Source organism: Botrytis cinerea, chromosome 6 (genome assembly GCF_000143535.2).
Source record: "Botrytis cinerea B05.10 chromosome 6, complete sequence".
Taxonomy (NCBI): Eukaryota; Fungi; Ascomycota; class Leotiomycetes; order Helotiales; family Sclerotiniaceae; genus Botrytis; species Botrytis cinerea.
The window spans coordinates 388370-409973 of NC_037315.1; the positions used below are offsets into that span (position 1 = coordinate 388370).

Sequence of the window (21604 nt, forward strand, 5' to 3'; positions counted from 1 at the left end):
CCTAGAAAGTCGAAGTAGTAAGAGAGTAGAGAGTCATCGCCGGGTCATTTATAACTCGATGATTCCACTTTTACCCCAGTACATAACACAGACCACGAATTTGGATGGGATGTTGTGATTCTGATGGCTCGACGGCTGGGTAGGTAGAAATTTAGACGGAAGTAGTGGTAAGTAGGAAATAGTCAGTAGCAGGTAGCAAGTAGCGAATACTATCTAGCGAATAACTATCTAGTAAATACTAATAGCAAGCCCATTAACCCATTTATCATCTAGTCATTATTTATTTATCACTCCGTCACTACCCATTTAATACCTATTTATTGTATTCGACAGATGGCAAATGGAGAAAAAGAAACAAAGTCGTATTTGTTTTACTTTTGCCATACTTTACCTCATTCTCGGGCTCCAAGTGGTTACTCGGTATACATACATACCCACATACCCACATCCTCCCATACTGACTTACTTACATACATCCCAATGCACGGCATGTCAAAAAAATCATCTACTTCGGACAGGGAATTCCAAAAAAGATGCATGAGATCCATGAAATCTTGGAAACCCATGAAACCCATGAAATCCATGATCTTCAATCCCTTGTACCAAATCATCCCAAGGGGGAGGTCATAAGGTTCCACATAATATACCTTGCTTTGTTTTTCGATGATTTCTACCCCGGGGAAGGGAAGATCATATAAACCACTTCCATCATCTCATCGCATTACTGCTGGACTATAATATGATATCGTTTTTCTGCATCATCTTTTAATCTACACTTTTACACATCCAGCTCACACTCCTTAGACCTTTTTTATTGATTGAGTGATACATACTCCAATCATAGTCGCTCCTTTTAAAACAGCACCATGGGTTCATCAACCGCTCAGAACATCAGTCAAAGACAGTCCCATACGTATCAGAAATCTGCCTCCTCCATCGTGCCAACGGTACATGGCGTGCGCAGAACATATCAAGCTCCCTCCAACCCACCCTTCGTTCACCATGAAAATGAATATACGGAATCACGAACACTTTCTACGAGAGCTTCTCTACCGAGTTTGCACACCACCATGTTCAAGCAAGCCAATGCCACTTCGGCTATGTTGAGACCGTCATCTGCACACACATCCAAGAGAGCCGTGTCTGGGATGAAGCGACTTTTACCCCTCCGACTGGCGACTCCACCACTTTCAGAAGATTCGGAAGATTCAGACTCGCACTCCACATCCACATCATGTAAGAGGTCGACTTTCGGTCAACTAGAACGTTTGGGAGATTTATCGGATTTGGGAAACATGTCGCAACGAAGATTGCACGGTACATCGCTCTTAGCCATCCGACCCGAGAAATATCGAGACACTCCCATTATTTCAACAGATGGATCGCCTTTGATCGGAAGTCCTCTCTATCAAGAGAGCTGTACTAAGTGGGATGAGATTGAGTGCACTACATCTTGTATCATCGATGCGTATGAGGGACTGAGTGATTCGAGTTCGAGCAAAGGATGCGGTTGGGATGACTCAAATCATGACACACATGAAACACAAAGTGCGACATTGTCACCTCTCTCCCCCAGAAGACGTCATCAAGCAGATTCCGAGTTGTCTTTCAAATGTATGGGCGAAGAAAATGAAGAAGTGGGAGAAGGCGAGGAGGGTGAACAATCCGAATCTTCATGGTTTGCTGGTTCGAAAACTCAACGCCGAGTCACTCCTAGATTGTCGACTTTGGATATTGAAGAATGGCTCGACGACAGTGAGAGTAGCATGTGTGAGAGTTCAGATGACGAATCTGATGACTTTTTTGTAAGTTATTCGTTTCAATCAACGGGACAAATGCTAATATTTTCTAGGCATGCGCAACAGCTCTTGCACCAGCTAAAGCACAAGTTATTCACGTGAATCATAAAAAAACTCAGAGCTTGTCTATTACTATTCCTGAGCGATCATTACCCGTTGAAATTTTAAAACATTCCGACTCATCTGCTCTTCGAAGATTAACCTCGCGTTCTCCAATCGAGACATCCCCAATGGAGGATCTGGCCATGTCCAGTCCTCCAACTTCACCCGACGAACCAGAAGCACACAAATTTTCTAACTTTAGTCAACGAAAAATCTCTCGTTCTCCAGCCGATCTTTCCCCAACACCAGCTTCTCCAGATACGATACTTGATATCGTAGCCGCAATCGAAGAATGCACTTCGAATTTTCCTACAAAAATGTTATTAGCTGATACTCCATGCATATCATCCATTCGTTCACACCTTAAAGCTACATCAACAGTCTCTTTCAAATCATTTCAACGATCAAAACAACCACCAGCTCCACCAGCACCATCAACCACAACACTTAAACCACCCCACCACAAAGGTCTCAACCGTCGCAATCGTCCTCAAACAATCTGTCTTTCCCCAACCGAAACCAAATCATTCAACTTTTCTATTCCTACTACGCCACCCGTCACTCCTCCCTTCAGTCCCGATTTCACCTTTTCCTCCCTCGCACCCGACACCACCAGCGCAGGTCCCTCCCCCATTCTCCCCACCTTCGCCTACCAGCTCGCAGCCGCCAATCTCCAACCTCTCCACGCTATCTTCCCGGTTTCTTCCGATTTCCTCCGCTCCGCTCTCTACGCCCATATCCTCGCTTATATTTTCCTACAATCGCTTCCCTCTTCTACCCCTCCATCTAGTACTCCTCTCACCCGCACCCCCACTATCAAGCATTCTCACTCCGCTTCCCACAGTCTCCGCAAATCTTCCTTCCACAATACTACCTTCTCATCTTACACATACAACAACACTTCCCTCGTTGGTATTCCTGCCAAAGCAGCCTCCACTCTCGGTCTCTCATCGTCAACATCCATTCGTCGCAATGGGACTCTGGGAGGAGGAGCGGCCGCATCGCAAAACAAAAAGATTGAATTAAATCTGAAGACTTGCATTGGCAAATTGTTGAAGGGTATGCAGGGAAGTGTGGATGTGGATGGAAATGGAAAGGAAGTGGAAGGATGGGTTTTGAGAAGCTTGGTTGAGGTTGTGAGGGGATGTGAGGGAATTTAGAAGATTCTGTGTGATGTTTTCTTGGATGGTATCTCTTGGTTTATTTCTTTTGTATAGTTTACTCTTTTTTTTTTTTCTCTTTTATCGTTTCCCGGAAGGGATGGCATGGAATGCAATGCAATGCAATGGGAAGGGAAGGGAAGGGGCTAGGGATTGATATCCAAGGGATAGGAAAGGCTAGGATAGGATTTATGGTATATAATGATATATCTCTGAAATATCATGGTAGTAAGGAAAGGAACAGGATAGGATAGGATAAGATATCTAGGCCAGGCCATTCATTTATCGTCATCATCTTCTTAATTGTTCTTGTTTTTGCTCTTCTGTATTCTTTTCTTTCCTTTTCTTTTTCCTTTTTCTTTTTTTTTTATATTATATCCATCGTCTTTTTAAATGTCACTTAGCAAGCAAGGTGTTTGGGGTTAGGAAACCGGAATGACAATTGGACTTTTTAGCGGGGAGTATGAGGACCTATCATATCTATGTTTGTATGATTTTTGATGCTTGGGATGGGATGGGATGGGATAAGATGGGATGAGTAGATACTTACTTACTTTTAATTGGGGATTCTTGTATTTAATTTATTTATATTTATTCACCTCTACCTTTATATCTTTATAAATATATCTCTCTTAAACTCACATCTCTCTACTTTTATAAATTTATCTTATTTCTCTCTCTTAAATCTTGTATCTCTCTTAAACTATATTATATCATATCTCAATACACCCTACTAAATCTCACTAAATTTCATTCATCTATATAATCCATCTACATCTACATCTACATCTACACTCAAACAAATAAATAAATATATAAATAAACAAATCAATAATTCAACTAACTAACCAACTACTCTTGTGCTCTTGTATATTGATTCCTACAATTCGAGGATGTGAAGTTGGAGAATTCGGGGCTGGACTTGAGGTTGGATCGGTGGATGGATGAGTTGAAGTAAAGTTATGTGAAATGATTTGGTTTGATTTGATATGGTCTGATTTGATATGGTTTGATTTGATATGGTTTGATTTGATATGGTTTGATTTGATATGGTCTGATTTGATATGGTTTGATTTGATATGGTCTGATTTGATATGATATGATGTGATATGATGCGAGTTATAAGCTACTTTGGTTACTTGGTTAGTTGGTTTGTATAGAATTATATGTAAATATAGGATTATGTGAAATTTAAAGTTTTATAGGTAGGGGTTAAGGTTGTATATATATAAGTTTGTGTAAGGGGGGCTTAAGGTTGAATAGATAGGGGTTGAGGTTGGATAGGGTTGAGGTTGGGTAGGGTTAAGGTTGTATATAAGGTTTGTTAATTAATTGTGTAAGAAGTTGAGGGGTTAGATGAGGATGAAGGGTAAGAGAGGAGATGGGATGAGAGACATTGGGTAGGAGGGAGGTGGGATGTAGTGGATGTTAATATTAGATGTGAGATTGGATATGTGATGTTGTATTGCGTTGTGTTGCGCTGTCTTGGTGAGAGAGTTGGGATTTGGGAGTTGGGAAATTTGTAGGGAGGAATAGGGACAGGTGGTGAGAGTGAGTGAGTAGACAAGATATATATTTGATCATTTCGAGTTTTGTAGATTAAGTTTAGTTTGTTGGTTTGATGGGCTGATTAATAGATAGATACGTAGATAAATAAATATATATATATATGTAAATATATGACCCTGTAAATCAAATCTCTATCTCTCACACATACAAGCAGTACAAAATCAGAAGCATCGTGTAGTAAATCCAAAAGAAGATTAAGTTTGTGATCCTCGTGGGGAGAGGAATCGGAGAATATTTTGTTTGGCTCGGAAGCGGGGAGGAGTCTTAGCGGGTGGAGGATGGATATTCATCTAGTTATGTATATATCCAGCTGTATACATATGTATAAAAATATATAAAGATATCAAATTCGGAAGTGCGACGTAACGTCACAGCTTTTGCTTTTCAACACACAAACTCTGATTACATTTGTAATTTTGATCTAAGAGATACAAAATTTCTATTTCTATTGAGTATGAATAGATAAGTAGACCGGATGGAAATGACATAGTAAATACTACATTCCAACACTCTAGTACGTTCTAGACGACTCATAATATCTTGATAAATGGCTTTAAACTCTTGGGGGAGATAAATATCGAGTTCTTTACTCCTGTAATGTTTCTACTGAGTATGGATAGATATATAGTTATTATTAGACAGGTATCTAGCTATATATTGTCAAGTTTCTTGCATGGGGGTTGTTTACTTCTAAATAACTTTACTTCACTTCCCTTGACCATCCTAACAAACTGCTTTGATTTTTCCCCAGAGCATCAAATAGCATATGTCAAATAACCATCACATAATCCCTCCCACCTCATAATCGAATTCTAATTCCAATTCTAATTCCAATTCTAATTCCCATAAATAACAAGAAAGTGAGTAGGAATCAAAGTCTCCCAATAGAACTCCCAATCCCATTCCATACCATGCATACAAGGCCATACTTTAAACTTGTCTCGTTAGGTAATGAAATGAATGAAAGCTCACAAGATGGTGATCCGCATACATAGTGAATCAATATCCAATATCACTTACTTAGGTATTCATTGTGGATTATGGTTAGTATCGTAGGTGACTGAACCATCTTTAATCGATGTTTATTTCATTTTAACTTCCTTCGAATCTTCGAATCTCTGATATAGCTTTTCAAGTCCATCTATTCCAAATCGACACAATAAATCTATCTATCTAACCACCTATTCGGATTTCCATTCTCCGCGAAAACATCATCACTGTCACCATCACCACCTCCGAAATCCCCCCCCCCCTAACCCACCAAAGATGTTATACCCAATATCCATCCTCCTCCCCCTCTACATCTATCCGCTCCCCCTCGCCTGGAACTGGCTCTTAACAACCATTCCCCTCTACCCCTCCATAACCTACACACTTATTATCAATCCATCCACCGGACCCGGCACTCTCAATTCCTTTCCCGATTCAAGCTACATCGATGCCATCGCCTCTCTGAATGCATTTGATAATGTACAGTTATTAGGGTATGTAGATACGGCGTATATGCATCGGGCTGTTGAAGATGTTGTTGCCGAGGTGGGAACTTGTAAGTATTCTTCTTTTTCATTCATTCCTATTTCCAGATCTCGAGTCTCGAGTCTCCCATATTCCAATTCTTCCATCTACCTCCCCATTATCCACAACCACAACCTCAAAACCAAACCCAGAAACAAACTAACATTCCCCCCCTCCACAAGACAACCACTGGCAAACCAACCCCGCAAAAGATATTCACATGCACGGCATATTCTTCGACGACTGCGTCTCCAACTGGAACCTCAGCACTTCTCAGTACATGAGCACCATCGCCAGTTCCGCCCACCAATCCAATCTCAGCGTAACATTCAATCCAGGCGTTCTTGCCGATCCCTCTTTCTTCTCTCTCGCAGATAACATTTTAATGATTGAAGATACATACGATATTTCTAAAGCTCTACCGAGTATTGATTCTAGTAAGTATTATCTTCTCTTTCTCTTTCTCTTTCTCTCCCTCTCCCTCTCCCTCTCCCTCTTGTGCCAATATCTTTCTTCCCAAACATCAAAGCTACGAGTTCTCCAATACCTAACCTCCAACCACAAATATTAGTTCCCACCAACCAAAGTTCCAAATCTTCCGTTATATTCCATCATTTTACCGGCTCTGCAAGCAATCAATCGATGCTAGTTAAGGAAATCTTGACTAAAGGTATCAATTCGCTATACATCACCACCGCGAATTACACTAGCCAAAGTGATCTTTGGACACAATTCCTCGCTGCCGTATTCGCAAGTGCAAGTCTTAGCTAAAACATTTATTCAAAAAGAGAGAGGGGCGGTGGAAGGGAAAAAAAATCATAATCATCGATGCCATTCTTGTGGACGAGAATACATCTTCATTCAGACTCAAATAGCTCACTAGGAAATCTGGTATTTCCATCAGAGGTATTGATCATCGAATCGATACGAGATAAGTGATAAGTGAGCACTCATCTCTGCCACACTAGCTAGTCATATAAAATCTCGATCGCCATATCTATGAATAATATGTTTCAGCCCCTCTCACCTCTTTAAAGTTTCATGTGAATGTGATAAATCATGTGATTAATTCAAAATGTTTCACCCACACAACGCAACACAGCACAACATAAGATAAAAATAAAATGATATCAAATCCGTACTCCAACAGTCGGTCAACTAGTTCCTCGTGGGGAAAAGTATATTTCCCGCTAACATTCCCGGTGAGAAATGTATATTGCACGCTACGCCGAGCCGTTAGGGTACGTGCATGAAGTTAGCACATACACAAGAGCTCTTCAAGCACCGAGCGCATGGAAGTTTAAATAGTGAATGTAAAGGAGAAATTCGAACTTTATCAATTCAGCCCTTCATCGTGATTGCGTCATGAGAAACATATCATATTGAATCCATAGAGCATCCAAATGTTATATGAAAACTTTATGTCTAGCTAGTATAAATTGTGTATTTGTAAGACATGATTACCATCTAACTTTTACCGATAGTCATGAACTTTGGGGAAAAGTATACCGTATCATTAAATTCAGTAAGATTAGAGTATTTTAATAATGTTGTATACTATTGAGATTGCCACACTTTGCAGAGTATATGAAATGAGAGTATGTGAAGATATTCAGACTATTGTAGAACTACTGATGAAGAGAAGAATCTAGGTAGGTAGATATAGAATCAATAGAATGAAAGCTCTACTCATAACAGAGTTTCACTAGTAAAAATTAACACTAGCCCTCCTGCATCCCATTACTGCAGGAACCATACCCCTCATTGTAACTTAGAGTCATTCAAGCTTCTAGAAGTCTCTAGTCTACGATTCGTGAATGGACAAATTGAAGTTGAAGACTCGTAAGGGAGCGGGATTGGCATATAAGAAAGAACTAACACAGAATCCAACAGAAGAAGAAGAAAGAATAAACAAACAAAAGAATTCAAAAAGCATCTAACCTTATAGCACTCCTTCCCACAATCAAACCATACCACCCACCCCCATACACATAGAATCTCACGACTCGACTACAATCTAGACACCAACAAACTCGTGATAAAACCATGTCAAGAATAATACAACCATACTACATACATACAGTACAGTACAGTAGATTTTTCCAACTTGCAAGGAGAGAGCGCGATTCTAATTCCATATCATATACTCGCAAAAATGTAAATTACAACGAAGTGAGCCAGTGGAATGTAGAATTATATTATATGAACTATCATGTATATATACCTGAGTGACAAAAACGATAAAGCAATAGATGGATACACCTTGACGAAGAATCATATTCTTTCCTTTGATCCCCATACAGAACAAACAAACAAATAAACAAACAAACCAACCGAAAAAAAAAAAAGAATGAGAATGAATTCCTCCAACCTAAAACTTACAAAACACAGAATAATATTCATCTCTTCAAATGTCAGAAGCGAAAGGAACAACCCCCTTTGAATTCCTAGCCCGAGCTAGTAATCTTCATAAAATTCTCTTAATCCTCCTACCCCTCAATTTACCAATCAAAAGAAGGGCCTTCCGCACCATACAGCCCCCCCACAATCCCCCCTCTTATTCCATTCTTCCAAATCACAAGAAAAAAAAGCCCTCGCCCTCAAACTCCTTCCCACTATATATTAACACTCACTTTCGCCCCCGAACGGCCATCTCTTTGAACCACCTCCGCCCTCAAAGCCCTCTCATGAAAAACCATGAAACCATTGAGAACCATCAGAACTTTACTTACAAAGGACCCGCCTCCCCCTCCCTCTCTCCCCCCACTCCCAGTTCCCCAAACCCCCATCGCACACCCCATACTTCATACCTCATACTCCGTACCAAACTCCATACCATTCAACCCAACCTCCCCAAACCCCAGCAAACCCACCAACTCATTCCCCCCTAAACCTCCTCCAAGCCCCCCTCCAACCCTCCTTCTCTTCTATTCTATTCACCCAAATCCTCTCAAACCCACCCCATACCATCTAATTCAACCTCACAATCACAACTCGACACAGCTCAACTCAACTCAGCAAAATCTCTATTATCATCACTACTCCCTACACATTCTCACATCTCCCTTCTCACATTCTCAACCAAACCTAACATCAACCCCCTTCCCCTTCCCATCCCCCTCCGAGACCCGAAAGAAAATACCATAAAATAGCACAACATAAGGAAGGGTAACTTTACCCTCCCTAAAAAGAACCCGAAATCAATTAGAGTTACATCTCCACTTACCGCGCTACTAACATCATGAATCCGTCCAACTAACGGAAGTCCTGAAAATACATTTATTTCAGCATCTTCAAGAAGTATTACACTAAAACCCAATCATCAATATATGAATATCGAAGTTCAAAAGAAAACGCACCAAACCAAACACTTGATCAATAGTCTATTCGTCTAACCCAAAAGAATATACGATGCTACAGATTCCATCTCTGGAGTTTCCACCGCGCATACTGTATATAAAAAATCACCCCTTTCGCCTGGTATATCCTACCTAAACCCTGTAAACATTCCAGCAAATTTGAGTCATTGAGTCCTCATTCATCCGAAAACTTTCACTCCCAAAACCTATCCGAATTATGTATGATGGATGTACCACCACGAAACTTATCTCCCTTACCCGTTTCGCCTAATCCCCAAGCCCCCTCATATCCCCGTATCCAATGCCCATGCAGCCAAATTCCTATAGCAATTCAAAACTCCTTCGTTCAATATTCTCGGCCGTGGCATTGGAAAGTGATCAGATGGCCTTAATCGTGCACCGTTTGCTACTATCCCAGCACTACCATCATAAAGTTCTGGATGTCTTTCAAAAAACGCTGGATCCAATTTGTATTGTGCCACGCCTTGATTCATTCCCAGAGCCACAAAAGTTGAAAGTGCCATTTGCTTCGAGTTGAATAAAGCCGCGACATTCGGTGCTGGCAATGGTGCAAGCGGTTCCATAGTGATATCCTGCAAGACATTTCCCCCTCGCATTTGCTTGTTGAGCTCGAAGCTAGCTCTACAAATCTCGTCCCATGAAATATTATCTTCGCTTGCAAATGCCGATTCCTTCGTTCCTCCTGACATTGATCGAACTAAATCCCAGACACCTATATTACCCGTTGCAGCACCAGCTCCCATAACGAGTTTTGAAACGTCAGCTTCCACTACATAACTAGTTCCAATTTCACAAATAATTTGATCCAGACATGGATTAGCTGAGTAGCAAACGATAAGTTTGTCTCGTAATGATGGGAATGGTACCCAATCTATTATTGCTGGGTGGGGAATGGACATTTGTATTTTCGTTGGTACCCATGCTCCGTTTGTGACAAGGTCAGCGTATGTAGCAGCTGTTGGGTTGACATGGTATGTGATGACCTTAGTAATGGGTACATGAGCTTTAGTAGCACAATGCCAGGTTGCCATCGCAGGCCATGATGCACAGATGAAAGTAGATAGCATAATATATGCCGAATTCAAAACGCTACCGATAATAAGCTCAGTTCGTGTTGAAACGAGATTTCCCACAGGATCATGTTCAAATAGGAGAGGAGCGCACCTTTCATTACTTCGAATCAGTGCTGTTGATTTGCTCAGTTTTTGCCTCAAGACATTCTCGAAAACGGTAATGTGATCTGAAAAGGGCGAGTTTGTATGGTTGATCTGCAAAGTTTGTTCTTGAGCAATCAAAGATTCATTTCCAAGGTAACTATTATACTGGACTGTTCCCATCATTTGTTCATATGTGCTAGAGATGGTCAAATGTGTTGGGTTATAGACTTCACGTGAAGAGAAATGAGGCAAATCGTTCGAAGGTAATCGTGGCAAAATGCTAGTGACGAGGGTCCCGGTTTCGATATTGCTTTTGCCGTGAATGTTTGACTGAGGTGCTTGCGGTTTCGGGGAGAGACGGAGAGTAGTTTGTATACTCTGTGATGGAACACTCGTGGTAGGTATCTCGGAGAAATCGTAGAAGTTAGAGCTCAATGATGGCTCATTATCAGGACTCCATTCACTCTGTTTAAGTTCTTCATTTTTGCCTTCGTCTTGCGCAGGTGGTCCTTCAGCTTCGGCATCATCGCTATCATCGTTGTTGTGAGTTGTGGGATCAATATCCACAGGAGTCTTCTGTTAAAATTGTTGTTCGATTAGCTCTGCTATTACAACCAAGAAGTCTCAACTAGAGATGTATATGTGGCCGCGTTGAGGAGGGTGTTTGACCAGACGAAGGGAACCTACCTCGATCCCCAAAGAATACGCCACCGAATCCGCGAGAGCTTTTAACGTCACTTGGAAGCTCTCTAGTTTCTTGTGACAATCGAGTAATTGGCCGCGCAGTACACTGTTTGTCTCTTCCAGCTTGGCATTCTGATCTGATTCGGGCTTCGAGGCCCATTCAAGCTTTTTCTCAAGATCTTTGATGTACAATGATTGACGCGCGCGGAAGGCTTTCTGCGAGAGACGGTTTCGTAATTTTCTGGTGCCAATTAGTTGTTAGTCGCCTGAGAGTAAGTTGTGATAGCAATGTCCATGATAGGACGAGGAGACTGGAGGTCGGTGGTTGGAAACAGAGTTTGGGGGGAGATTGAAATTGGTGAAGTTGATGAAGGGGCTTGCTGCCAGGGCGGACCTTACCTATTTTCCGATGCCGCATTGTTTACAGGTTCTACCCGAGTCTTCTTCGACGAAACTGCAGGCGCACTATGTTCAACCATGATATTGGATGGACACAGTATGGAATCGAATAGCAAGGCTTGAATTTGCACTGGAATTCCATAAATCTACTGCAACAGGATGTAAGGATGGTATACCGTGGGGTATCCGAGTCTCTAACATGGAGCACGGCAGACCGGTTGCATTCAACACCTGCAAGCGTTTACGTTGGAGTCTGTTAGTTTATGGATGGGAGGATGGATCGAATGAACAGTGCAACGACACTTTGACACAATCGCAGATGGAGATATGGCTAGTAGGGATGGGTTTGGCATTTGCCGGTTTAGTCTTCTTCTGTCTTGTTCGAGCTGAAGAGCAGAATTCTGCACACCCCAAATCGCACGCATGGTCAGAATCAAAATCAAGCACCTTTTTCGAAATTCAATTATTATTCGTCTGGCTGATTTTTAATATCTCTTGTTGCCCAGATACGCTTCTTCAGATGCGTATTGACATCTCACCCAAATTCCCACACATCCCCCTCGAAGCTCGTCTCTATTGACGCACTTATGCTAAATATATATAAATGTGTTTGACGGGTTGGTCGGCATGATATGCACAGAATTCCCCTTTCAGCCCAAGCCTTGTCACTGTGCCCCACGTCGGATTCATTCCCGATTATAACCACTCTTCAGGGGCGATACCACTTTTACTTTCGGCAGTTTTGGGCACAGTTGATGGTTCTGATGGAAAACCGTCTGGTCGTTACTTGGCTCGATCTGCGTTCTCTGGTAGGATGGGTTCAAAGCTAATGGTACGAATGGCCTGTTCATGAAAGAGCTAAGCACAGTAAAGCACGCTACGAATGTGTCTAATGCGCGTTGGGCGCGTCGTGCGTATCAGCCGTGATAAGAGACAAGACCACGGCAGAACCAAGCAACGAGATGATTGTATGTTTTTCAACAAGGTGAAAAGTATGGCAAGAGACAAGATCACAACAGAACCAAGCAACGAGATGATTGTATATTTTTCAACAAGGTGAAAAGCATGGCAAGAGACAAGACCACGGCAGAACCAAGCAACGAGATGATTGTATATTTTTCAACAAGGTGAAAAGCGTGGCAAGAGACAAGATCACAACAGAACCAAACAACGAGATTGCATATTTTTTCAACAAGGCACAAGGGAGTACTCAAAACCTCAAAGTGTCAGAATTCATCTACGAGATGCGCTATGCTGTAATATATACATATACTACCTATCCGGTGTTCTGGTGTTCTGGTACACGGTCATCCCAAGCTATCATACAAAACATATATCCAACCAAATCAAATGGGTATCCGCTGGAAGTAAAAAGCCAACTATCAGATTGCAGGATGTGCTAATCAAATGAACCAAGTGCGACGTACTTTGACGGAGGGAAGATTTCGACCGAGGAAGAAGCATTGAATTGAGTAGATGGTTCCAGCTGCAAATCGCAGACTGCACGCATCCTTCTCTCGTGACGTCCCTTGTCATTTGTGTCGGGTGATGAGTGAAAGCTATCTGCCAAACTCATGTCGGCAGTCCAATGCTAACTGTTACCGCGAATCCGTACTAGCTTTGTTCTTCTCAAATTCAGTATCGTTAGAATCGCTCAAATCAGCCGCCCCAAAGTCCCGCGGTGATGTATAATCAGTGGTTGCATGGATAGCATCAATATCATCGCTTCCAGGGATGATGTGTTCCTGACTCGACGAATCTGTCATTAGTTCCTTAGTTTTAACATCGACATTATTTCTTTTGCCCGTCACAGGCCAATTCTCAGTATGCCCAAGTTCAAAATACTGACGACCGCCCACTCCTCTTGGCCCATCTTTAGCACCAATCACAGAGGTGATGTTTCCCCCTTCGGATTTGTAGGTGGAATGATGTACACGACTAGCTACACCTGTTTTGCCATTCGTGCCAGTTTCAGCGAGTGAAGATGTGTCGATCCAGTTCGAACGATTGAATAGTGGTTTGATCCCCGGGGCTGTGGCTGCAATGATCGATATGAAAGACTCGCGAAATGCCCAAGCGATCACACTGCGTAGAGATCCAGCACCGCTCAGCGCATAGTATACCCGTAAGATTACTATTGCTGTAACGAAGATACCAGAGCAGAAAAGAGCTCCGAGGATCAGCTTTCGGTAGATGGGTATGCGTGCTGCAAACAATAACGGGAGGGGAATGGCCATGATTCCTATGTATGATCTGAATTTAAATCTTAGCAGTTACAAATCTTCTTGATAGACTTGGAATCACTTACAAGATATTGAGAACTCCAACGAGTGCTTGATTAGGCCTGCGAAGAACGCAATTGTCTATGCGACTGTCAGTAACAATTTTTTCTTTCTCTAGCGGATTTATCGAGTACTTACCACCAGGATACGGATTGACTTGCCAACTGTGTTCAATTGGGACGCATACCGCAAAATGGGCGATCATGCAAGCAGTCCATGAGATGATACAAAATCCGGCCACGAATTTAATCATCTTATGTTGCTCTAAGCCAAGTCTGCAGATCCATTGGGTTAGAATACCTGAGCCTGAATTGATTCCCAAAGTGCACGTACGTGAGTCGGTGATAGAGTGAAAGAAGTATTGCCTTCAGTGTCCAAGTAAGAGTGATGAAGCATATCCAAGCAAGAAATAAGCATTTGGAACCAATGGTGAGATTGTGAGCCTCCTGGGGGGTAACCAATCGCGCGGTTTCCGTTGTCAGGCCGGCGGTGGTGCCAAGTCTGCCTGTAGCGAAAGTTAGGATAAACAATATAGGTAAGGTGGTGGGACTACTTGGGTCGTACTAGATGTGTATATGCAGGCAGCATCAAACGAAAAGAATATCTGTAATGAATTAGCCCGAGGAATGAGGGTTGCAAAAGCGACGTGGGTGTCGACTTTACCATTCCAATGAAGCAGAAGAGGTCATCGAGAGCGAACTTCTCGAAGCCGACATGCTTCCATCTGGCGAAGAATCGGAGCAGAAATGCGGATATTCCAATGACATACTCTATCCATATCTCTAAGTCGAAGTTTTCGGGCATGTTATCGGAAGGCGTTCTTCATGGGACCAAGAAATATAAATCTGTTGCCCGAGGAGCTTCTTCGTTGGCAGCAGGTGGGAAGAAGAGTTATTCAGACAGATTATGAGCGAATCCCCAGATGGCATTAAGTTTGAATCAGATCTGACTCCAGGGTTTCTTAATCATCTCGATACCATAGCAGATACGAAGAAATGCCTAATTGTCGGGTAGTGGCCGTAGCTTCTGCGGGATCCATTGATGTTTTGAACGGCTTCACCCATCCCATTTGAAGAGTGGATATGTGGTCGAAACCAATTTTCATAGCCGACGGAGTCAGGAGAAAGAAACTTTGAACATCACTCCAGCTCATTTGCCCTCCACAAACCCACCTTTGGCCAGTCTCTGCGTTCGTGCTAGCATATTCTGATCCTGAATGCAATCAAGACGCGATGGAGTCTCTGCATCTCCTCGCGGGACCCTTTGATCATGACCCCAATGCCGTTCCTGTCCACACTGCATATGCTTTTTCATGACGCATGTTATCACTTCAAACGGGTACCACTTGGTCATGCCCCATCTACCCAAAGCACGTTGGGGATGTAATGTTCGCAGCAGTGCTGATCTCTTTCATTAAAATGGAGCCAGAAAACTTTATTTTTTCAATTTCCATGCACGTTCCCAGCGCCAACCAATACGAGGCCGGAATATTAATCCAACGTTCGCGCAAATGAAGCTACGCATATATATTTTCATTCCGGGTACATCATTACGCGAGTATGTCTTAAACTCTCTTATATTTTGCTCTTGAAAATTTTAATTCGGACATGGCCTTGATTCCGAGTTGCAATGGCAGAAAGAAATTTCACGTCAAAAACTAGCATGAAAATTTACGATTGGAAATCGATTTGGGCACCAGTAGCAAGCCCACATCGAACAGAAATAGATCCAATCTCGAATAATACAGAATGTAATTAATTTACCAGGAGATAAATGGCAGTGACATATCCCCCTCTCCATAGATTCGGGTCAGGTACCTTAAATAGCGCAAAACGAACTCCGCCGTGAAAGCTTCATCGTCTATCCGGGGGATGACTATACACATCTTTGAAATCACTAATCAATAAAACCTCGTACAAAAACCTTCCTCCTCCAAGACCGAAGTTTCCCAGTTGTAGCCTCATTGTACAGCAGAAGTCGAACTCAGCATGCTTCTCCTCAGCGGCCTCCGTTCGGGTTTAAGAGCTATCTCCAAAGCATAATATCCCGCCTCTTCCATCAACCCAAAGTTAACCAACAAGACGACCAACCCGAAATCGTCCACATCGTCGTCTATGTGATCGAGCAAAAACGTATGAAAAATCTCCTTTTCCTCAGCCGATGCATTAGCCGTCTGTCGCGCGATTTCAACCAAACGACAACAGATATTAAGCCATCGTTCTATTCGTATCGGAACCGTAGTCGCTTCGTGTTGTCGAAATTCAATCGTGTGTTTAAAGGGGTCTGGATAGGGTTCATTAAGAAATTGAAGATTATAACCCAACCTAACGTCTTCGTCCGTCCTAAGCATCTTGACAACTTCCGCCTTGGACTTGGCGTTGAATATCGCTGCTAAGGACTCCTTTTCAGGGCGAACAGGCGGCGATACTATGGGCATTGTTCGCTTCCGCACTTTCTTGAGTACTCTGTTGTTCTTCCAATTTCTATCACTGCAGCTAAAGTTCGCCCCTGGTTCAAAGTTGTTGTTGATGTTTGCATGATCGCGAAGTGGAAATGTATGTTTGTTTGGAATTCGATGCGAGGGATGGCATTGCTCCAGCTGTCTTTCGAATGTGAAGATTAAACCCATCAGATTCTTCAACACATCTAGACTGAAATCCTTTTTTGCAGTGCTAACATGAATGTGCAAACCACATGATTGGTTGCAATTCAGCCGGTACTTGTGTGTCAGGATGGAGAGAATATCCCAGACGTGACGAACATTCCATGGGCTAAACATGAGTGCCGGTGTACATATTTCGATTTTGTACCATTTGTAAGTATCGACAAGGGTGACTGGAAATTGAATGGTGTCATCGTGCTTGATCATCCATAGTATGTCACTCGGGTATGGTTCCTTATCTAAATTGCCGGTTTCCCAAGATTTTCCATCTCGTTCTAGCTGGATTTGAGACGCAGCTCGAAACCCGTTAGCTTTTAATGTATTGACGATGTGCAATTGAACATTGAGTTGGCGATCGATATCTGAGAGCGTGTTGGGATCCGTTCCGGGAGAATCGATAGGAACATCGATTGAATTTATTTCACGACCCTCTTTTGGCTCCGGATCTTTGGATCCTAATGGAACAGTGGCAAGGGCGAATTCGAATTCAATTCCAAAACCAACACGCTCATCCCATGAGACCTCCTTGAGTTCAAAGTTCAACATTCGTGTAGTTGCTGTTTTTTTTCTCTAGGAAATAGTCTGTGTGACTGGATTGTTTTCATGTTAATTTTCAGCGGCTAGAGATACATCCTCTGTGTTTATAGAAACTTCTTGGGGTTCTCAATCGAGGAACTGCAAAAGACTGAAAGAACTTGTCGCCAAGTTGAAGACAAAGAACATTTGAATGCTTTGAACCCACCAATGAAATGAGATTGAGGTAGGAGACTGATCAGTGAGGTAAGACAAAAGCACTAGCTACGATTTTTGGAATAAGAGAAACGGCTGCGCCCCTAAAAGAGACACGATGCTTTTGAATAGAATAGACACATTGACCAGTACAAACACTGAATTAAACGCGTCGGGTGAAGAGTCCATTCTACAGCATTACCATGTTTTGCCTCCTGTACTAGGTGGCGGTGGTCTTCGATCCTCCACCTCTCCAATTCTCCTTTCAGGTAGCACATCCTTTGCTCTCCTGATCCTATCGCTCACCACACCTTCTTCTGCCTCCCATCGGCCGGTTGTCTCTAGCTTTCCTCCAAATCCTAGCCATCCTCTCTTGGCATTCTCTCCGTTATTTTTGTTCATCTTTTCATCTTCCGCTAGGTTTCTAACCATTTTTTGCCAATTGCCTAATCCAACCTCTAGACAGGATTTACAGACTTTCTTCGATTCTTTATCTAGTGCCCTTCTCTTCTTTAACTCTACTTCCGATATATCAACCGCCTCTCTTGTCCAAGCTAGGCCATCTTCTTTGCTTTTAATGTCGGTATTAGAAGTATAGAGAATCTCTCCAATATATGTCATAAGAATTGCTTCTTCACATAGCTCCTTGGGATTGCGCAAAGGCGAGGATGTTCCATCAGACGGAGCAGGTGGGTAGCCGGGTGGTGCAAGGGTTTCTTTGAGGAAATTCCATACAGTCTTCCACATTGGTGGTTCTTCGTCATCTACGGTGAGAGTGTCAATCATATGTTGCTGCGGGGCTGGAAGGCTTTTCCTCGCCCGGAGGATCGAAAGAAAGATTGGAAGTGATTTTGAGATGTTAGAATGTGTCGCATGATGAATTGCAAGTGCTGTGCTTGTATTCAATAGATTTTCAGACGGAGGGCCTGCATCAATATTCAATGTATGGGTATTGGGATCGATCGACGAAGACGATGGGTCGGAAGATGTCGAAATGTCTATCGCCCATTTGTACATCTCCATCGCCGCTTCTGGAGTTTTCTTGAAATCTAACCAGGCAGCATATGCCAACGCTGCATCTACCCTCTGCTTTTCTGTAAATCCTTTTGTGGTAAGGATGCGCATATAGAACTTTTCCGGTGGATCGTACGCCTTTTCGCAGTTTTCTTCTTTCGGAGGAGGAGGAGAACCAACTTTGATTGGTTTAGGTTTGGGATTAGATGGGCCGCGCATCTGATTTTTCGGGAACCATATATCTCTTGTCGTATCATTGACCCAATCATCTAGATGCTCTGCTGTATTCGCCGCTCCCATCAATACTCCATAATATCCTCTTCTCCATTCCTCTGACTTCTTGGTAATATCATAGCCAGCTTTACCTACCCCTGGAACCAAGATCCCTCCCTCATCTTGTTCCTCGATATCCTTTCCATCAAGTTTCGGATCCTCTAGTCTCTCTAATAGCTCTCTGTATCCAATTCCCAAATTCTGCCAGTTGACTGGAATCAGTCTTTCGAGTCCCTCTTCTCCTTCCTCGTTATCCATAGTCATCCTGTAAATAACCCTTGTCCTCCACCTCCATTCTCCGGGACTTGGGAATTGGTGATTGAGCCATTCTTGATGGACGCCCCACGCTACAAATAAGAACAGGTTCACTCCAACATAAATGAATATTATATATTTCCCAGCTTTAATGAACTCGGATTTGAGCCAATTTTTCGTTTCCGTAGAAACATATCGAACGACAGCAGGTTTGCGATGGGTGGAAGAGAGGTAGGGAAATTGAGGACGAGGGGTCGGACGGCGAAAGGTTGTGCGAGTGAGAGATTGTGAGAAGCCTGGTTTAAGGCTTTGAGTAAAGAAGCGTGGCGATGAAGTATTGGGTGGGCGGAAAGGTCGAAGAAGAGGTATTCTGCGTATTGGAAATCGTGGACGCATTTTGGAACAAAATGTATCACTGGAATTATGAAGTTGGTGGATTGTTTGGAAATATTATATTGAATTTCAGGCTTCGGTCGCAAGTTTTTCCAGCCGATTTGAGGGCCTTACTGCACATCAGTGGCATTTGAACAACAATAGTAAAATCAGCTATCTAAAATTTGAGAAATCGAAGAATTTCTATTAAGCCAAGGTACTATTCGAATATTGTCATGAATACCGTGTCATCATGTAGGTATCTTGTAATAATCTTTGATCATTGATATCTGCAAGTCATTGCTTTTTCCCACGAAATCTGAGATATGTTTACGACAATTATCCCCAAAACTTCATTGGCGTCAGCCCATGCCGTCGAATTGGTCATTTCAAGACAATGACCACTAGGCTTTCGAAACATCCCATGGTCTCCATTTGCAATTGAGCCAGCAGGCCATATATGCCGTGTTGTTCTGTTGTCTCCTAGCATTAAGCCGGTCACGCCAAGTGTAGGAGAAACCAGTGGTCTACTTAGTAGCTCATGTACCAAAGCATGAAAAAGACCTTACAAATCAACCCGCGTGTCGACTTCCCCATTCTCAATTTTCAGTTCAATTCCATCCTGTCTTTCTTCGTCACCAAACCCCTCATCGCCAAAGCCCATGTCTTCACAGTCTTCTTCTCCATCATCCATTCTCACAAAAATTGGATTTACATACTTTCCGCCTTGACTGTCCCAATCCGCAACCTCTTGGAAGAAGTCAATGACCGTACGATAACCTTTAGGCAAAAGACATTCGGTATAATAAGGTTCACTCAGACTAAAGACTGGAGATCCAAATGCCATGACACGTCGAGTGCCATCAGGACCTGCGAGGTAGGTACCTGCTGGCTCAGGAGAGTTCAAGTAGACACGGCCACGGGCTTGCATCCATTCGAGAAGAAGGGGATTACTGTAATCAATAGATTGCCACCATGTAGCTAAAGCTGCGAAAGCTTGCATGCGGGATCCCCACTTCTTCCAATTTTCCAGTTTGTCCAAGAAGCGTGTTACCCCCATGGCACCTTCAGAAACCCCAATTACATCGATTTTAGCCACCTTTGGCATAAGTTCCTCAATGACATGGTTGAAAATATAATCGATATGTTCATCTGTATTACGATTTCCGGGAACTGTATTTTTGATAGCATCAAGGCGGGTGGTTTTCTCGACACAACTAGATTGAGGTAATGCGGACCAGGTCATCAAGGAGACAGGCTTTCGGCCACGACGGTACCAATAGATTTGGCCCATATTAGCGAGAATGATGGCTGGTGGCTCAGATTCACCGGGTGCTGCATCTTTCTCTTGGATATACTTGACCATATTTACGGCAGAGCCAGTGTCGATTCCACCTGCCCCACCCAAGACACGATGAGCCAGAACTCCAAGATCATCCTTAGGTTCGTAGAATAGAACGATGACTCGAGTGGCAGTGGAAAGATTGGAAGATGTTAGAATGTGGATATGTGGAGAAGTTTCCGCAACATTGAGAGGAAGAAGGATCTTTTGAAGGCCAAGGCTGAGAAGACGTTCCATTACTATATCACGGATGGCATCTATTTCATATTAGTCTCAGTGAAACACTCTAGGTAAATGAAACTAACGATTCATAGCTTCACGGTGCAATTGATTGTATCGATCATTTTTGGTAAGGAAGAACTTGAAGTAAGCCTTTGGATTCTCGATAGATCGAATTTCATCTTTCTCGTTGATGAAGTATCTGGGTGCAAGTTAGAAATCTTCGAAATATTTAACGATAGGTACAAATATGGAATATGTATATGTACCCAAGCCCCTCAAGAGTAGGTTCAAATTTAGGATCTTTTGGAAGACCTGAGGGCAGTCGACGAAACATCTTGGGTGTATCTTGCAGCGTAATTTAGTTGGGCTTCGTTGAAAGGTATGGTAAAGAGTTGAGTTGATCTATGGAGATGATTCTCAGAAGAAGTTGAGAGGATGGTAAAAATCACGAGAAGAGGGGTCGTGAAAGAACGTGAAAGAAGCCCAATCTAGTGAGTGAATGAATGGACCAAAACTTGACACTCCAGATAAAAGGGTACAAGGGTGAATTTGGATATCGCAAAGTATTTGAGAAAATATACGTCAAGTGTTCAACTTTGAAGTTGGGAGAAGATCTGAAGATCTGAAGATCTGAAGTTTGTATGTTTGGGCGGTGCTTTGTTTGTGTTTGTTGGAGAAGAGGGTTGCA

The 21604-nt window shown here is 42.7% G+C and overlaps 7 protein-coding genes across 7 annotated transcripts; 2 read left to right on the plus strand and 5 right to left on the minus strand.

Moving 5' to 3' along the window:
• Nucleotides 1–677: 677 nt before the first annotated feature.
• On the plus strand, nucleotides 678–3704 carry BCIN_06g01030 (hypothetical protein). Its single transcript, XM_001560197.2, has 2 exons — nucleotides 678–1805; nucleotides 1853–3704. Exons 1-2 carry the CDS (start codon nucleotides 867–869, stop codon nucleotides 3059–3061), a joined length of 2148 nt encoding a protein of 715 aa, XP_001560247.2. The 5' UTR covers nucleotides 678–866; the 3' UTR covers nucleotides 3062–3704.
• A 1981-nt stretch (nucleotides 3705–5685) lies between these two features.
• Nucleotides 5686–7236, plus strand: BCIN_06g01040 (hypothetical protein). Its single transcript, XM_001560198.2, has 3 exons — nucleotides 5686–6176; nucleotides 6328–6582; nucleotides 6717–7236. Exons 1-3 carry the CDS (start codon nucleotides 5897–5899, stop codon nucleotides 6914–6916), a joined length of 735 nt encoding a protein of 244 aa, XP_001560248.1. The 5' UTR covers nucleotides 5686–5896; the 3' UTR covers nucleotides 6917–7236.
• A 2281-nt stretch (nucleotides 7237–9517) lies between these two features.
• BCIN_06g01050 (hypothetical protein) lies at nucleotides 9518–12082 on the minus strand. Its single transcript, XM_024693323.1, has 4 exons — nucleotides 11766–12082; nucleotides 11370–11607; nucleotides 10690–11258; nucleotides 9518–10614 (listed from the first exon to the last, which is right to left on the minus strand). Exons 1-4 carry the CDS (start codon nucleotides 11843–11845, stop codon nucleotides 9789–9791), a joined length of 1713 nt encoding a protein of 570 aa, XP_024549109.1. The 5' UTR covers nucleotides 11846–12082; the 3' UTR covers nucleotides 9518–9788.
• An 890-nt stretch (nucleotides 12083–12972) lies between these two features.
• Nucleotides 12973–15459, minus strand: BCIN_06g01060 (hypothetical protein). The gene is made up of 6 exons (XM_001560200.2): nucleotides 14711–15459; nucleotides 14612–14651; nucleotides 14381–14552; nucleotides 14186–14322; nucleotides 14074–14128; nucleotides 12973–14018 (listed from the first exon to the last, which is right to left on the minus strand). The coding sequence occupies exons 1-6, from the start codon at nucleotides 14849–14851 to the stop codon at nucleotides 13364–13366; spliced, it is 1200 nt and encodes a 399-aa protein (XP_001560250.1). The 5' UTR covers nucleotides 14852–15459; the 3' UTR covers nucleotides 12973–13363.
• Nucleotides 15460–15629: 170 nt separating this feature from the next.
• Nucleotides 15630–17312, minus strand: BCIN_06g01070 (hypothetical protein). The gene has a single exon (XM_001560201.2). The coding sequence runs from the start codon at nucleotides 17253–17255 to the stop codon at nucleotides 16008–16010; it is 1248 nt and encodes a 415-aa protein (XP_001560251.1). The 5' UTR covers nucleotides 17256–17312; the 3' UTR covers nucleotides 15630–16007.
• Nucleotides 17313–17581: 269 nt separating this feature from the next.
• BCIN_06g01080 (hypothetical protein) lies at nucleotides 17582–19444 on the minus strand. The gene has a single exon (XM_001560202.2). The coding sequence runs from the start codon at nucleotides 19374–19376 to the stop codon at nucleotides 17637–17639; it is 1740 nt and encodes a 579-aa protein (XP_001560252.1). The 5' UTR covers nucleotides 19377–19444; the 3' UTR covers nucleotides 17582–17636.
• Nucleotides 19445–19560: 116 nt separating this feature from the next.
• Nucleotides 19561–21572, minus strand: BCIN_06g01090 (hypothetical protein). The gene is made up of 3 exons (XM_001560203.2): nucleotides 21183–21572; nucleotides 21000–21115; nucleotides 19561–20951 (listed from the first exon to the last, which is right to left on the minus strand). The coding sequence occupies exons 1-3, from the start codon at nucleotides 21248–21250 to the stop codon at nucleotides 19918–19920; spliced, it is 1218 nt and encodes a 405-aa protein (XP_001560253.1). The 5' UTR covers nucleotides 21251–21572; the 3' UTR covers nucleotides 19561–19917.
• Nucleotides 21573–21604: the final 32 nt, after the last annotated feature.

Excerpts from the sequence above, each read along its gene's own strand:
- BCIN_06g01030 (XM_001560197.2), top strand. The coding sequence starts at position 867 with ATGGGTTCATCAACCGCTCAGAACATCAGTCAAAGACAGTCCCATACG. Across the intron at positions 1,806-1,852 it reads ACGAATCTGATGACTTTTTT|GCATGCGCAACAGCTCTTGC; the intron begins GTAAGTTATTCG and ends AATATTTTCTAG.
- BCIN_06g01040 (XM_001560198.2), top strand. The coding sequence starts at position 5,897 with ATGTTATACCCAATATCCATCCTCCTCCCCCTCTACATCTATCCGCTC. Across the intron at positions 6,177-6,327 it reads TGTTGCCGAGGTGGGAACTT|ACAACCACTGGCAAACCAAC; the intron begins GTAAGTATTCTT and ends CCCCTCCACAAG. Across the intron at positions 6,583-6,716 it reads TCTACCGAGTATTGATTCTA|TTCCCACCAACCAAAGTTCC; the intron begins GTAAGTATTATC and ends CACAAATATTAG.
- BCIN_06g01050 (XM_024693323.1), bottom strand. The coding sequence starts at position 11,845 with ATGGTTGAACATAGTGCGCCTGCAGTTTCGTCGAAGAAGACTCGGGTA. Across the intron at positions 11,608-11,765 it reads AATGCGGCATCGGAAAATAG|AAAATTACGAAACCGTCTCT; the intron begins GTAAGGTCCGCC and ends AATTGGCACCAG. Across the intron at positions 10,615-10,689 it reads CTGATTCGAAGTAATGAAAG|CGTTTTGAATTCGGCATATA; the intron begins GTGCGCTCCTCT and ends TATTATCGGTAG.
- BCIN_06g01060 (XM_001560200.2), bottom strand. The coding sequence starts at position 14,851 with ATGCCCGAAAACTTCGACTTAGAGATATGGATAGAGTATGTCATTGGA. Across the intron at positions 14,553-14,611 it reads TGCCTGCATATACACATCTA|GCAGACTTGGCACCACCGCC; the intron begins GTACGACCCAAG and ends CTTTCGCTACAG. Across the intron at positions 14,323-14,380 it reads TCACTCTATCACCGACTCAC|ACTTGGCTTAGAGCAACATA; the intron begins GTACGTGCACTT and ends ATGGATCTGCAG.
- BCIN_06g01070 (XM_001560201.2), bottom strand. The coding sequence starts at position 17,255 with ATGTTGAACTTTGAACTCAAGGAGGTCTCATGGGATGAGCGTGTTGGT.
- BCIN_06g01080 (XM_001560202.2), bottom strand. The coding sequence starts at position 19,376 with ATGCGTCCACGATTTCCAATACGCAGAATACCTCTTCTTCGACCTTTC.
- BCIN_06g01090 (XM_001560203.2), bottom strand. The coding sequence starts at position 21,250 with ATGTTTCGTCGACTGCCCTCAGGTCTTCCAAAAGATCCTAAATTTGAA. Across the intron at positions 21,116-21,182 it reads CCTACTCTTGAGGGGCTTGG|ATACTTCATCAACGAGAAAG; the intron begins GTACATATACAT and ends ACTTGCACCCAG. Across the intron at positions 20,952-20,999 it reads GCACCGTGAAGCTATGAATC|ATGCCATCCGTGATATAGTA; the intron begins GTTAGTTTCATT and ends AATATGAAATAG.